Here is a 13,206-nt window from a genome sequence, read left to right as displayed (position 1 = left end):
CTTACATTGCATTATGTTACCAAAGACTTTGAACTCAAAAACTTATCTTTGGATTTCCAAAACTTTATTGGGAGACATACAGGGGTTTTGCTTGCACAAGGAATAGACCACATGATTTCTCAATTTCCTGGTCTTCAGAGGGAAGACCTTTACAAAGTGGGTGTTACTGATGCTGCAGCCAACATGAAGAAAGCAATCACGGAAAGCAAAGAGATCAGTGATCATCTAACCTGTGCCGATCATCTGCTCAACACTTGTTTAACAAAGGCTGTAGAAAAATCAGAAGGAATCAATGGTATAATTAAGAAATGTAAAGGACTTGCTCAAAGGACCCACCAAAGTTCATTAGACTGGCAGGACATCAAGAAAGCGTGCGTGGAAGCAAATATAGAACCAGTAAAGATCATTCAGCCAATTGTAACAAGATGGAATTCTAACTTTATGATGCTTAAGTCAATCCTCAGATTGAAGGCTGGTTTACTGGTTGCTCTAGAAACTCTAAACAAACCAGATCTTCAAAGTTTGATTCCGGATGAGTTAGAGTTTATTAGTATTTACAACATTTTACCATTTCTGGCAGAATGTAAGCGATGCTCTGATTCCTGGTCTTCTGAAAATCTAGTGGCTATGCATAAAGTTCAAAAAGACATATTAAATCTCCACTTGTTTTGCAAAAAAAACCATAAATGACATTGAAGAGCGTGACCCTCAAGTTGCAGAGTGCCTACACAACTTCATGAAAGAATTTGAGAAGGGTTTACCTAATTATGGCGTTGGAGTCAAATACTATAATGTGGGTTCACTTCTGCACCCATATTATAGAGGATATACACTCAAAAATATTGCAAACAGTGAGGAAGGGAGGGAGGCCGCCATCAAGGAATTGGTTGACAATCACCCAACCACAATCCAGTTCTGCGAGTCATTGGTTGATGATCATACTTCGCTAGAAACATCAGATCTTGACGAAACTATGGATCCAGTGGACCTTGAGTTTTTGAAAGACAGGAAGCAAGTTTCAGCGCATCGCCCTGGGACTTCACAGCCTAGCCAATCAAAGCTCAAGCCACCCTTGATGCTTGACTATGGCCTTACCTGAAAGGTATGTGGATGCTTTAGAATGGAGGAAGCAAAATAAAAATGAGTTACCTTTGCTAGCTGGTCTGGTTAGAAGTTACTTGGCTATACCTGTGATTTCTGCTTCACCAGAAAGAATGTTTTCAGTAGGAGGTTGGACAGTTACTGATTTTAGACATAATGTAAAACCAGAAAACACTAGCATGTTAGTTTTTGTGAGTCAAAATTACGCAAGGGTTCCTTCTAACCTCAACGATTGGGAAAAAACTTGCGAAGAAGAGCCGTATGAATTACCACATGTCACACCACCAACTAAGAAGACTCACCAACAGGGAAAATCACATAGTCAAACTGAAACTAAAAAAAGAGGTGCACTTGAAAAGGCTTCTCCAACTTTATCAGATACTCAAACTGGTCCTGAACCTAATAAGCAACAACAGCTACAGTTAGATACTCAAGAGAGTCAAAGGACTCTAGCTCAACAAGAAGGGTATGAAGTGACTCAAGGTAAAGACCAAACTCAAAGTGTCTCTTTGTTTATTCCAATGACACTCCAGCACAATCAAAGTAGAATCAAAAAAGCAAAATTAGGTAATATAATGAAGTCGAATTGGAAGGGGAATGAGAAAAAAAAGTACAGAGCATCTGAGCTTGCAAACATTTTATTAGAGACAGATGATGATATATCTGATGATTAATTTTTTATCAATAACTTGTTTGTTTAAAACTATAAATGTAATATTTACTAATAGAAATACAAAAAGCAATTTAAAGTATCTTTTTTTAGTTTTTCGGTAATCAGCAAAAAAAGAGGTAATTTGTGATAAAATGCGGTAAATCGTGATAAAAAGCGGTAAAAAGTGATAAAAACGGTAAAAAGTGATAAATGCGGTAAAAAGTGATAAATGCGGTAAAATTGCGTATTACGCATTTTTACGCAAAATTACCGCGGTAATTACGCATTTTTACGCATTTTTACGCTTTTTACGCAGATTTACGCATTTTTACGCAAATTTACGCAAATTTACGCATTTTACGCAAATTTACGCATTTTTACGCATTTTACGCAAATTTACGCATTTTTACGCATTTTTACCGACGGTGCGGTAACGCCGATGCTTAAGTTCATAGCTCAAATCAACCTTTTTCAGATTTGTGAACTATTCTTGATTAATTTTTTTGTCTTTTATAACCATAAGCTTCTGTAATGCATAATTATAATGGGTTTACTGAGGGAGGTTTTTTGACGGAAATTTGACGGGTAGAAGTCGGAGTATCTGTATCATGAATTTAGAAAATTGACGGTAACACGCATAGTTTTTGGCTAATTGGCGGCACCTTTGATCTATAACAATGCGTTGAACGTCCATCTATTAATACGTCCTTGAATAAACCAAGTTTCCGTAATTACCTTTATCAAAGCATATTTTTCTGAAGATGAATTCATATAACTTCTGCAACAAAAAAAACAAAATTGTTAGGTAAAGAAACGTAAACTGATAAAATAACAAGCCGTTATCAAGTTATAAAATAACTGAATTAATTATTAACATAAAATAAATTTGTTCCTAATTAACTAAAGCAAGTTATCTACACTCTTTTTTGCTTAAAAAATTAGCACATTATTTAAAGCATTTAACTACCAAAACAATATATGCAATAATATTAAGCAATTTTGCAAACCTTACATTCAATTTCTTTTAAAAAAGAGGAAAATAGGGGTTCAGATTCAGGGCTTTCGAGAGCGTCAATGGCGCCCGGTCAAAATTGGAGAATGGTGCCCCTTTTCAAGCCAAGAAATTTCAAAATTTAAAGTTTTGCGAATCCAGCAATTATCAATTTCTGACACAACACATTGTATTTCTGCGTTACTATCATTTCTCTAGATGAAGCAGTAGAATACTAATGATTCACTAATCAAAACTGACATTTGAATCAACATATGGTTTCTTGACTGGAAAGATCATCATTATCCAACCAGATGAATGAAAACATATTGCTCGTCATAAATCTTGAATTAATCTGCTGAATCTGACTATCCAAACCAATATTTAAAATGTTCTATTCGAATTTTTTCTTTTGGTTGTCATGGAAATGGGCTGTGTTTGATGCCTCATCATGAAAGCGCTTCTTTTAGTAGCGAGTTCAGTTTCGAATCCAAGGGGTCCAGCTACAGCTACAACCTCTTGAAAAATCTGCGACCAAGAGCCCTTAATCCGTTTAAGTCGCTTACATTCTAATTAGACTTCAAAGAAATTATGAGAGAATAAAAAACGGGGCACAAGTAAAAGATTTTTGATTTCACTTTCTCAGGTTTAGCAGACGAAAAATGAGATCAGCATACTTTTTCGCTCATAGATTCTAATGCCACCTATAAATCTAATTGAATGTTATTTTGTGATATTTTTGCAATTCATGCATTTTTATTCCGAATACTTAAGTTTAAACCTCAAATACAAAAGATAAGCAGGTTTCACATTGTTAGTCATTGAAATGTTTTCTATTTAATGTAAAAAAAAAAAAAAAATTTATGATGGGTTGTCCGGCGCCCCTTCAAGCTTGGCGCCCGGGTCAACTTGCCCCCTGTGCCCACCCCCCTCTCGAAGGCCCTGTTCAGATTTGCTTAATCTGATTTACACTTACATTATAAAGAATTTGTAACTTTTGACATTTAATATACAATTAAACTTGCCATAAATATTTACTTCTATTATAAATATCATGTAATTAAACACACCTAAATAATTAACAAATTGTATACGGAAACTACAACATTTCATGGGGGCCTGCAAGATTTTTTGATGTTTTCGATATGACAATTTCAGGCAATGTGCAAACTCTGCACTCTAGTATGATAATGCTATTTTATTATTTATACATTGCCTTGACATTTGGTGTAGTGGGGCAAACCTTTTGGTGTATTCTTGTTCTCAGACTCCAATCACTTCTTTATATTTGAGAATCAATCTCATTTGACATAAACATGAACATACTTAAGCTTATATACCTAAAAGTGTCATATCTAAAACAAAATATCCTGTGGGCACCCATGCAACATTTTAACAATATATCATTGCCTTTGACTTGCAAACATATAGTTTTTGATTTAATTTCTTCTTAAAATACCAAGTCGAATTTGGTTAGTTTGACTTAATTTAGATTGAACACCATTTACATTATCTTCACCATTGTCCTCAAAGTTAGTGTCATCAGGAATTTCTAATCCTAAGGAAATGCAAAGGTTTTCCAGTAAAGTGCAATTAAAAATTATTTTGCAGAAAGTTGTTGGGGTGTACTGAAGTGTTCCACCACTTTTTTACTAACACCTCCAATGGTTTTTGAGACATCCAATGGTTTGCTCCACATCACTACGTACCTGACGGTGAACTTTATTAAAGTATATTTCCTCTGGTGTAGTTGGCTGATTAAATGGTGTAAACATGACTGGTGACAACCCATATCCTAAGTCTGCAAAACGGAAACCTGAATTTGGATCATATTCTATTGTCTGTTTTAATGCAGAATTAGAAAAGATAAAGATATCATGGCACAATCCAGGATACTTTGCAACAACATCTCTAAACTTTCCATCAGCATTGATGACAACCTAACAGTTCAAAGCAGGATATCCTTTTCTAAAAAAATAGAAGCTAAAAATCTTTAAAATGTTAAAATGTTTAAAACTCCTGAGAGCAGCAAAAACCTTTTTAGGAAATGTTAGCATCAAGATAGAACAACTGTTCACCTTTGGCCAAAACATTGTTTTTTTACATGATCTTTATCATAAACTATACGACCTTATATTATGATATTGTTTTAAGTTTAGCACTTACGTTAAATAATTTGATGTTTTCAAACTTCAAAGAACTATGATGTGCTATTTAAAATACTTTAAAAACTTTGACTTTTGTAATAAATATGTCGCACTTTGTGAAATTGAAGTATTGCCTCTCCATAAATTAAATAATTTTTTTACATATAATTAACAAGGTTTTCTCTGGGATTTTTGCTACCTCAAGGTTTACTAGGTATTCCAGGTTGAGTGAAAACCCTGCATAAAACACCATCTTTAAGCTCCATTCATAACAATCCATTAATAATAAGCATATTTAACAATAAACAATGATAAGATTATAGCTAATCTTTTTTGCATTGACTAATAATTCTTACCAATTACTGCTTGAAAACTCCTAGTTGATAAAAGCCTTAGCACTATCAGTACTCTTGCTTCTGAAGAAATTGGGTTGTTTCTCAATGTGATTAGTGACAGATGATTGTGTAAAGTGTTGACAATATTTCTTCTATTACTTTTTGGTAAACAAAACTTTTGAAGACATTCCACATCAGAGTAATCGCTTAAAGCAACACGCTTAGTCTCATGCCAAAGTTGATCTTGATCATGTGCAGCTAGAATAATTGAAATATCTATTTTGATTGAACTTTTATAAAGCTGTTAAAATAACGATATGAATTATGATCATAATACTTAATAAGACATGTACCTTTTTAAAAAAAATTTTTGAAGAAGAACATAAATTTAACAATAGTAATACTATATCTTTATAAGATGTTACATTGTTGTACAGGGACTGTGCAGTTATATTTTTGTACAGGGACTTGTATAATACAAATCTGCACATAATATAACATCTTATGAAGATGTTATTCTAATATATATATATATATATATATATATATATATATATATATATATATATATATATATATATATATATATATATATATATATATATATATATATATACTATTATTGTTATTATATAAACTAAATAATTAGCTTGGTTTATATTACATTACTTAAAGTTTCACGCAATAGCGATCATCAGATGTTATAAAACCGTTAAAAAACGCAACGACAAAAAATACGAAAAATACGAAAAAAGTGCTATGGAGTGTCTGCTATGATGGCATTAAAGTTTTTTATTAAAAATTTATTTTCATGGCGGCACTTTGATGTTAGTTCGCTTCGTTTAATGAGCAAGTCTAGTTTCGAGGTAATAATGTGGTACTTTTCGGTCAAGCACAAATTACAGTAATTGCCACCAGGTTTAAATGGTTCTGCCTGATCGAGAATGTTCCACGTAAGGATGGGTTCTAAACCTTTACTTTTGCACTCCCATACAAATTTAGAAAGTTCGGTGGAGTTTGCCTTACTTTCATAACGAAAAGAATTCCTATGCTTATACCATCTTTAAAGGTTTTTTCAGTGAGCCCAATATAGTAATGCCCCTTTTCTTGCTGCTGAGTTTTTACGTTGCAAATATAAATAAGGTTTTTCTTAAGGCATTTTCCATTTAGTGGGCATGCGGCGGTTTGTCGGCAATTGCATGACTGGCTATTATTGTCAGTAGTAACAGATAGAATTCTTTTGTTATGAGCAGTAATAATTTTCTTAATATTTCTTAATATTTGGGAGGCAGCTGTAACTAACTTTTACATTGTTCCGGTTAAAAAGTTTGTGGAATTTATGGTCTTTAGGAAAGCATTTATCAATTAAACCCAAAAATATCTTTGCTACGTTTGCGTGAAACTTTAAGTAATGTTATATAAACCAAGCTAATTATTTAGTTTATATAATAACAATAATAGTATATTCGCTCTACTTATTCTACGCTGTATTGAGCACTCTTACTGGAAATATTAACATAATTTCTACAATACTATATATATATATATATATATATATATATATATATATATATATATATATATATATATATATATATATATATATATAAAATAGTATAACATCTATATAAGATGTTATATAATGTTACATATATTATGTTACATTAAAAAGATGTTTTATTATGTGATATTAATAATATGAAAATATATCATTTTATATACGATGCTATTATATATAAGATATATTAAGCCCAAAAAATATAATAATATAACATTTTAATAAGATGCTTTATCATTATGGTGCAGTTATTTTTTGTTAATATCTGAGATTATTGTTAACCCTAACTATAACATGTATAATCTACATATGTTAAGATCCCTAGTAGTATATCAATGCGCAATAATATATCAATGTGCATTTACAAATTTGCCGACTGGGAATAAGTAAAGCGCAGAAATTATGCAAACCAAAGTTTCATTCAGCAATAGACACATCCCGAATTCCAATGATGTAATGTTATGGCTACCTGAAATCGAGGCGAACCATGACAAACTATTAATTTTCAAATAAAACATTTAAAATTTTTTTGTTTTTATTTGCCACAAAAATATTTTGGAACATGATGTTTTTTATGTTTGTTTATTGTTGTAAATCTTAATAATGTTTTTTTTCATTACTTTAAAAAAGAATATAAAAAATATGGATGTAAGATGAGGTTAAAGAAAGCCAAACTATTGCATCTGTAAGAATACATATAGAGCATGCTATTCAAAGAATAAAGCGATATAAAATAATTCGTAATGAAATATCTCTATCTTTGTATGGTTCAGTAAATCAAATTTGAACTATTATTTGTCTCCTTGAAAACTTTCAATCACCATTAATAAAAGATACAGAAAAAACAATATTTTTTTAAACTAAAAGAATTTACTTTTTAATAATGTAATAAAAAAAACTGCTTTCAAATAATAATATTTTGTTTGTCATATAATTTATTGTTCAACTTCATTAGTCTCAAGTTCAACAATAGCAGGTAAAAGATATTTGATAAAAAATAAGTTTAGTTTATTTAAAACATCTTTTAAGTACATTATATCAAAAGGAATTCGAATAATAATGCATCCTTTGAATGTATAAACAATGAAATCACAAAATATTACTTGTGATATACTAAGAGCCATTTGTATTTGAGTATAAAATCCATTTTCATGCTTTTTTTGCAAGATTGGTTTTTCACTTTTTATTTTCACATAAAAAGATTTGTCGAGTACTAATTCTTTGGGTGTATAGTTTCTCTTTGACCAAGGACATTTTATTTCTATTAACCCAATTTCATTATTCAACTCTCCATTAATTAACATACCATCAGGTGACGCTGCAAGCCATGGTAAATTAGGTTGTATAACAATCCCTGTTTCTCTGCATTTTATAGAATGATTAAGTTTGTGTTTCATAATGTCTTTATAAATATCTCTATCAATAGGTTCAAACTCTTTACCATGTTGTACAGCTTTTTCAAAAAGTTCAGAATCAAATAAATTATATTTTTGTGTAAAGATGGATATTAGACTGTCAAGGTTTTTGGTTTTAATATATACTTTGTGAGCATTGCTAGAAGTAATTTTGTTTCTTCATATTGCAAGCCATTTATCTGACAAATTTTGTAAAACTGTTGTTTTTTCAACAGTTTTACAAAATTTGTCAGATAAATGGCTTGCAAATGTGTACAGCTCTAAATGTGTAACTTTAATTTTTCTAAATAGTGTTTCTTTTCAAAAGAAAATGTACAATTTGGAATGATGTCATTAAAGTCATCATTTATTTCTTTTAAGGGTAAATACTCAAATTCAATTTCTGGTTCTTGAATAGCAGATTTATCTTTAGCAAACTTTTGTATATTTGATATTATTTCAAAATAAGGTTCAACAAATTGCAAATGCATACTAAGAGGTGAGCCTGTTGGAAATTGACCAAATCTTGTATTTACATATTTGCAAGCGTGAATGGGTGGCACAACATGGGAAAAACCCAATTTTGTAGTCAACTTCAATAAGTTTTTTTTTGCAACTTTAACACTTAAGTTCATGTGATGTTTATTAAAAAAAAGTCTTGGGTCATACAATGTAGAGTATATACCACACTTATTATTTTCTCTCTTAACAGTTGAGCTCATTACAGGAACTTTACTTATATTTTTTTACCAAGGTATGCCCCATTGTTGTTGTTTACTTGTACAAGAAATTTCAGTTGGGACTTTTTAAAGAAATTTCATAGAGTAATCAGTTAATTCTAACAACAAAGCCATTACATGGTTACAATATCCACTCAATCCTGCTGGACAAGAACAGTAAGCATACATAACATGGGACGAAATTTTTGATAGGTGTACAATAACTTCCCTTTTTTCCTTTTTCATACTCGCTTTACACAATCCTTTAGCTTGAAATACATTTTTTGCAGAATATGTAAATATTGTGTCTGATGAAATATAACGCTCCTCTTGGAATTTCATACCTCTTAAAAGTGTTTTTTTAATTGACAGTACTTTTGATTTACCACTTAATTTACGATAATTTTGAAATTCCTTTATGGTAAACAAGGACATTTTTTTCAAGCTTTTGCCCCATTTGTTATGTAAAAGATACTTTTGATTTATCTTTGTGACTTTATACGGTATAAAAACATTACTTTCTTCTAAACAATCACTTTCAGATAAGTCTTCTGACAAAACAAGAGGAATAGCTTCTTCAGTATTTAAAATATCATTTAAAGTTACAGTTGACATATTTTTTTAAATATTGAAAGAATAATGTTTTTTCACATCTAAAATTTTTGTTATGGTTCGCCTCGATTTCAGGTAGCCGTAACGTTACATCATTGGAATTCAGGATGTGTCTATTGTAATAAGGAAATTATAAGAAAAAGCTAAGTTACATCTCTGCTGAAATCTTAGCAATTCAGCGACTCAAAAACTGTGAAATGCCATATCAAGAGAATTCTAGAGAGATTGAGCTGTCGGAATGAGTTAAAATGCTCTTTAAAAAAGTGCTGAAACTAGCTGTCACAAAACAAAAACAACTTGTGGATAAGGAAAATATTTTTGAAGCTAAAATGTTTATCTCTAACAACACCACGAAAAACAATTTAAAATTAAAGTAACTTCAGGTACGACGATTAGAGGAGATTTAATAGGATTTAGTTTACTCGCAAGAACTCCTACAAATGTACGTTTTTTTGAAAAGACATGCAATAATTTTTTGTTTGTTTGTTTTTGGATTGCTAATGCTTTATTATTATTTGTATAAAAACAATGAATTTTTAAACTTCTGTATAAAATTAATTTTCTTTTTAAAATAATTTCTGTATTTTAATTTTTTCCAGCAAAGTCTCACTACTTTTTGATATATAATTATTATTTAGATATTTATAAATAAAAAAGTTATAATATGAATATAATAATAATAATAATAATAATAATAATAATAATAATAATAATAATAATAATAATAATAATAATAATAATAATAATAATAATAATAATAATAATAATAATGATAATAATAATAATAATAATAATAATAATAATAATAATAATAATAATAATAATAATAATAATAATAATAATAATAATAATAATAATAATAATAATAATAATAATAATAATAATAATGATAATAATAATAATAATAATAATAATAGCAATAATAGTAATAATACCAATAAAAATAATAATGATAATAATAATGATAATAATAATATTAATAATAATAATAATAATAATAATAATAATAATAATAATAATAATAATAATAATAATAATAATAATAATAATAATAATAATAATAATAATAATAATAATAATAATAATAATAATAATTCGAATGCAGCTAAGTGAGGCATACCATCGCATTAACCTGTTTAAACAAAAAAAAGATAGTGCTATTTGTTTAAAAACTGGTGTTTAAATGATTTTCTTCTATTTTTATTATCTTCATAGCCTCTTGTTTGAGCAGGTGCTCAATTAAATGAATGCATTTAAAATAGATTTCCAGAGATAACTAATAGCCGTTGCTTACTCATTTTGTTTGCATAGGAACAGGTTACGCCAATAAAGGAATGTAGCTATAAACAAAATTCAATCAGGTTCATCACTAAAGGAATACCATGTCTCTATTGGCAGTTTTTATCTGTTCAAGTCTTGTTACTCTATCGGTAGGATGGAACAAGAATATGGAAAGTAAGTTCTTTATTTTTACTGTTGAGAAAGCTATTAAAAATAAGTTTGGATAAAAAGGTTTGTTACCAAATGAAAAATGTAAAACTCAAGTTCTGTAAGCAATATTTTCTTTAGCGATCGGTTTTTACCAAGGAGATATACAATTGACACCTGAACAATGGGAAGCCGTTCAGAACAATAGCAGTCCATTTGGTTCGATTAGAAATAGAAGATGGCCCAATGGAAAAATACCATATACCTTTGAAAGCTCTTTTGGTTAGAAGCTAAAAATTGTTTTTTGTTAAAAGCATGAATTACATTTCTCATAATTTATGCATTAACGTTTAAATAATCCCCTATTGATAAGTGCCATAATTTCCTTAGGTCAGCAAGGCAGACAGGCTGTGATGGATGCTATCAACGATTACCATAAGTACACATGCTTAAGATTCTCTCCATGGAATGGAGAGTCAAACTACATATCATTCTTTTTCGGTCAAGGGTAAGTGTTAAAAGATAAACACTAAAACTATTGGGTGAAGGAACGACTTTTAGATCAAAAGATGAAGCAGGAGAGCATCCGAACAGCTTAAACACCTCGGTGTTATAAAAAGAAAGTCTTAATATCAACTAGCTGTAAAATAAACTTCCATCTTGCAATTACTAATGTGAGAAATGACTTTTTTGTAGATGTAATTCGCCGGTCGGAATGTGGGGAAAGAACCGAATTTCACTTGGTCAAGGTTGTCAAGACAAGGGAACTGCACTTCATGAAATTGGTCATAGTATTGGTAAAACCCTTTTAAATTATTTTTCAGAACTGCGAGCGTATGAATTACGCAGTAAATACTTCATATAAAACGTTTTGAAATAAGATTTTGTATAAATAATTTAAAAGGTCTCGAACACGAACAATGCCGTCCAGACCGCGATCGATACGTAACTGTTCATTACAACAACATCGATGGCCGTAAGTGTTCTATATTTTTACTTCTGAACAAAAATAAAATAAATAAATAATGAATAAGTGTAAAAGAAGAAAGGTTGTTAAAGAATTAGGCTTGTGAAACAATATGAAGCGATAAAAATCATTCATTTTTAAATAAATTAACGTTTCATAATAAATGTAAATGTTTGTAAATATATAAATAAATAGTTGTAAATATATAAATAAATGTTTTTAAGTAAAATTTTAAAATAATGATAATAAAAAAATAATGTTTATTAGTTTTTTACACTTCTTTAAATAGCATGGGCGTATGCTTTTGATATCTCAAACAACGTGGACTCTCTCGGTACTGATTACGATCTAAGCTCAATGATGCATTATAGGTAAGATAAAAAACAATCTTCTCAATTATTTTAATTTAATCAAAATTATTCACTTGATTTAATCATCATTTAGCTCAACAGCTTTTGCAAAACCAAATACAAAAACTATCACAACAAAAGACCCATCAAAGCAGAAGAGTATCGATAACTACAACCGAATTTTCGGCTTTAGTGCAACTGATATAGCACAGATTAATAAAATGTATTCTTGCGGAGGAGGTTAGCCAGTTTTGGTTATTGTTATATAGATTGCTAAAATGTACTTTTGTTGAAGAATTATTAACAAAATGTCAATAACTTTTAAAATTGTGAAAAAAACTTTTTATAATTAACCATCCTTTTACAAAAATAAACTTTTACCATAGTTAACCCTAATACACCAAATCCATCTACTGCTGAACCCGGAGCATGTACTGCAGATATTGATTCAAACTGTAGACGCTGGACACAAGAGGGTTATTGCTTATCAGCAGATCTTGCTCAAAGAAAAAGAATGCATGATAAATGTTGCAAGTCTTGCAAAGGTACTCATTATATTATTTTAGCAATAAAATCTTTTTTACCACCTGTAACTTCTAAGTGCATTTTATTTCCTATCTTTTTTTTTGTAGATAAATGTGGAAAATGTGGATTATAAACCAATTGTGGGTTTTATATGAAGGTGTGGATAATAAACTAAAAAGAAAATTGCAACAAATAAATTGACTTTTTTGTTACAAACGAAGTTGTAAAAAATTCGTAATGTAAAATGAAAAAAAAGCATTTGAATATTTGATCATCTCATTTTAACTAAGAATGTATCCATCCCAGGATACATTGTGTTTAACCACAGATACTCTTTTGTGCTAACATAGTCCTTTTAAATACACCAGAGAAGTTCTATTTCCTATTATGAATTGCTTTAAAATTATTCAGTTGCCTTTGAATTTTT

The 13,206-nt window shown here is 29.7% G+C and overlaps 2 protein-coding genes and 1 pseudogene across 3 annotated transcripts; 1 reads left to right on the top strand and 2 right to left on the bottom strand.

Annotated features, from left to right (window-relative positions):
- Window positions 1-3,776: 3,776 nt before the first annotated feature.
- LOC149881057 (uncharacterized) lies at window positions 3,777-5,727 on the bottom strand (annotated as a pseudogene).
- Window positions 5,728-7,676: 1,949 nt separating this feature from the next.
- LOC149881056 (uncharacterized) lies at window positions 7,677-9,524 on the bottom strand. Its single transcript, XM_090067923.1, has 3 exons — window positions 8,991-9,524; window positions 8,473-8,882; window positions 7,677-8,356 (listed from the first exon to the last, which is right to left on the bottom strand). Exons 1-3 carry the CDS (start codon window positions 9,510-9,512, stop codon window positions 7,720-7,722), a joined length of 1,569 nt encoding a protein of 522 aa, XP_089924049.1. The 5' UTR covers window positions 9,513-9,524; the 3' UTR covers window positions 7,677-7,719.
- Window positions 9,525-9,841: 317 nt separating this feature from the next.
- LOC145194435 (hatching enzyme 1.2-like) lies at window positions 9,842-13,045 on the top strand. Of its 2 annotated transcripts, XM_090069569.1 has the most exons (10): window positions 9,842-9,951; window positions 10,821-10,964; window positions 11,079-11,219; window positions 11,328-11,445; window positions 11,634-11,734; window positions 11,842-11,913; window positions 12,194-12,275; window positions 12,349-12,494; window positions 12,641-12,799; window positions 12,887-13,045. In XM_090069569.1, exons 2-10 carry the CDS (start codon window positions 10,892-10,894, stop codon window positions 12,910-12,912), a joined length of 918 nt encoding a protein of 305 aa, XP_089925695.1. In that variant the 5' UTR covers window positions 9,842-9,951; window positions 10,821-10,891; the 3' UTR covers window positions 12,913-13,045. The 2 variants fall into 2 exon arrangements, with proteins under 2 accessions (XP_089925695.1, XP_079928206.2); XM_080072080.2 differs by lacking the exon at window positions 9,842-9,951 and having other exon boundaries at window positions 10,803-10,964.
- Window positions 13,046-13,206: the final 161 nt, after the last annotated feature.

The sequence above is a fragment of the Hydra viridissima genome, unplaced genomic scaffold (assembly GCF_058129835.1).
Source record: "Hydra viridissima isolate aposymbiotic clone 2 unplaced genomic scaffold, HvirCarnegie_v1 scaffold_12, whole genome shotgun sequence".
NCBI lineage: Eukaryota > Metazoa > Cnidaria > Hydrozoa > Anthoathecata > Hydridae > Hydra > Hydra viridissima.
The sequence above is the reverse complement of the archived record's forward strand: the minus strand, read 5'-3'. Positions and strand labels throughout refer to the sequence as shown.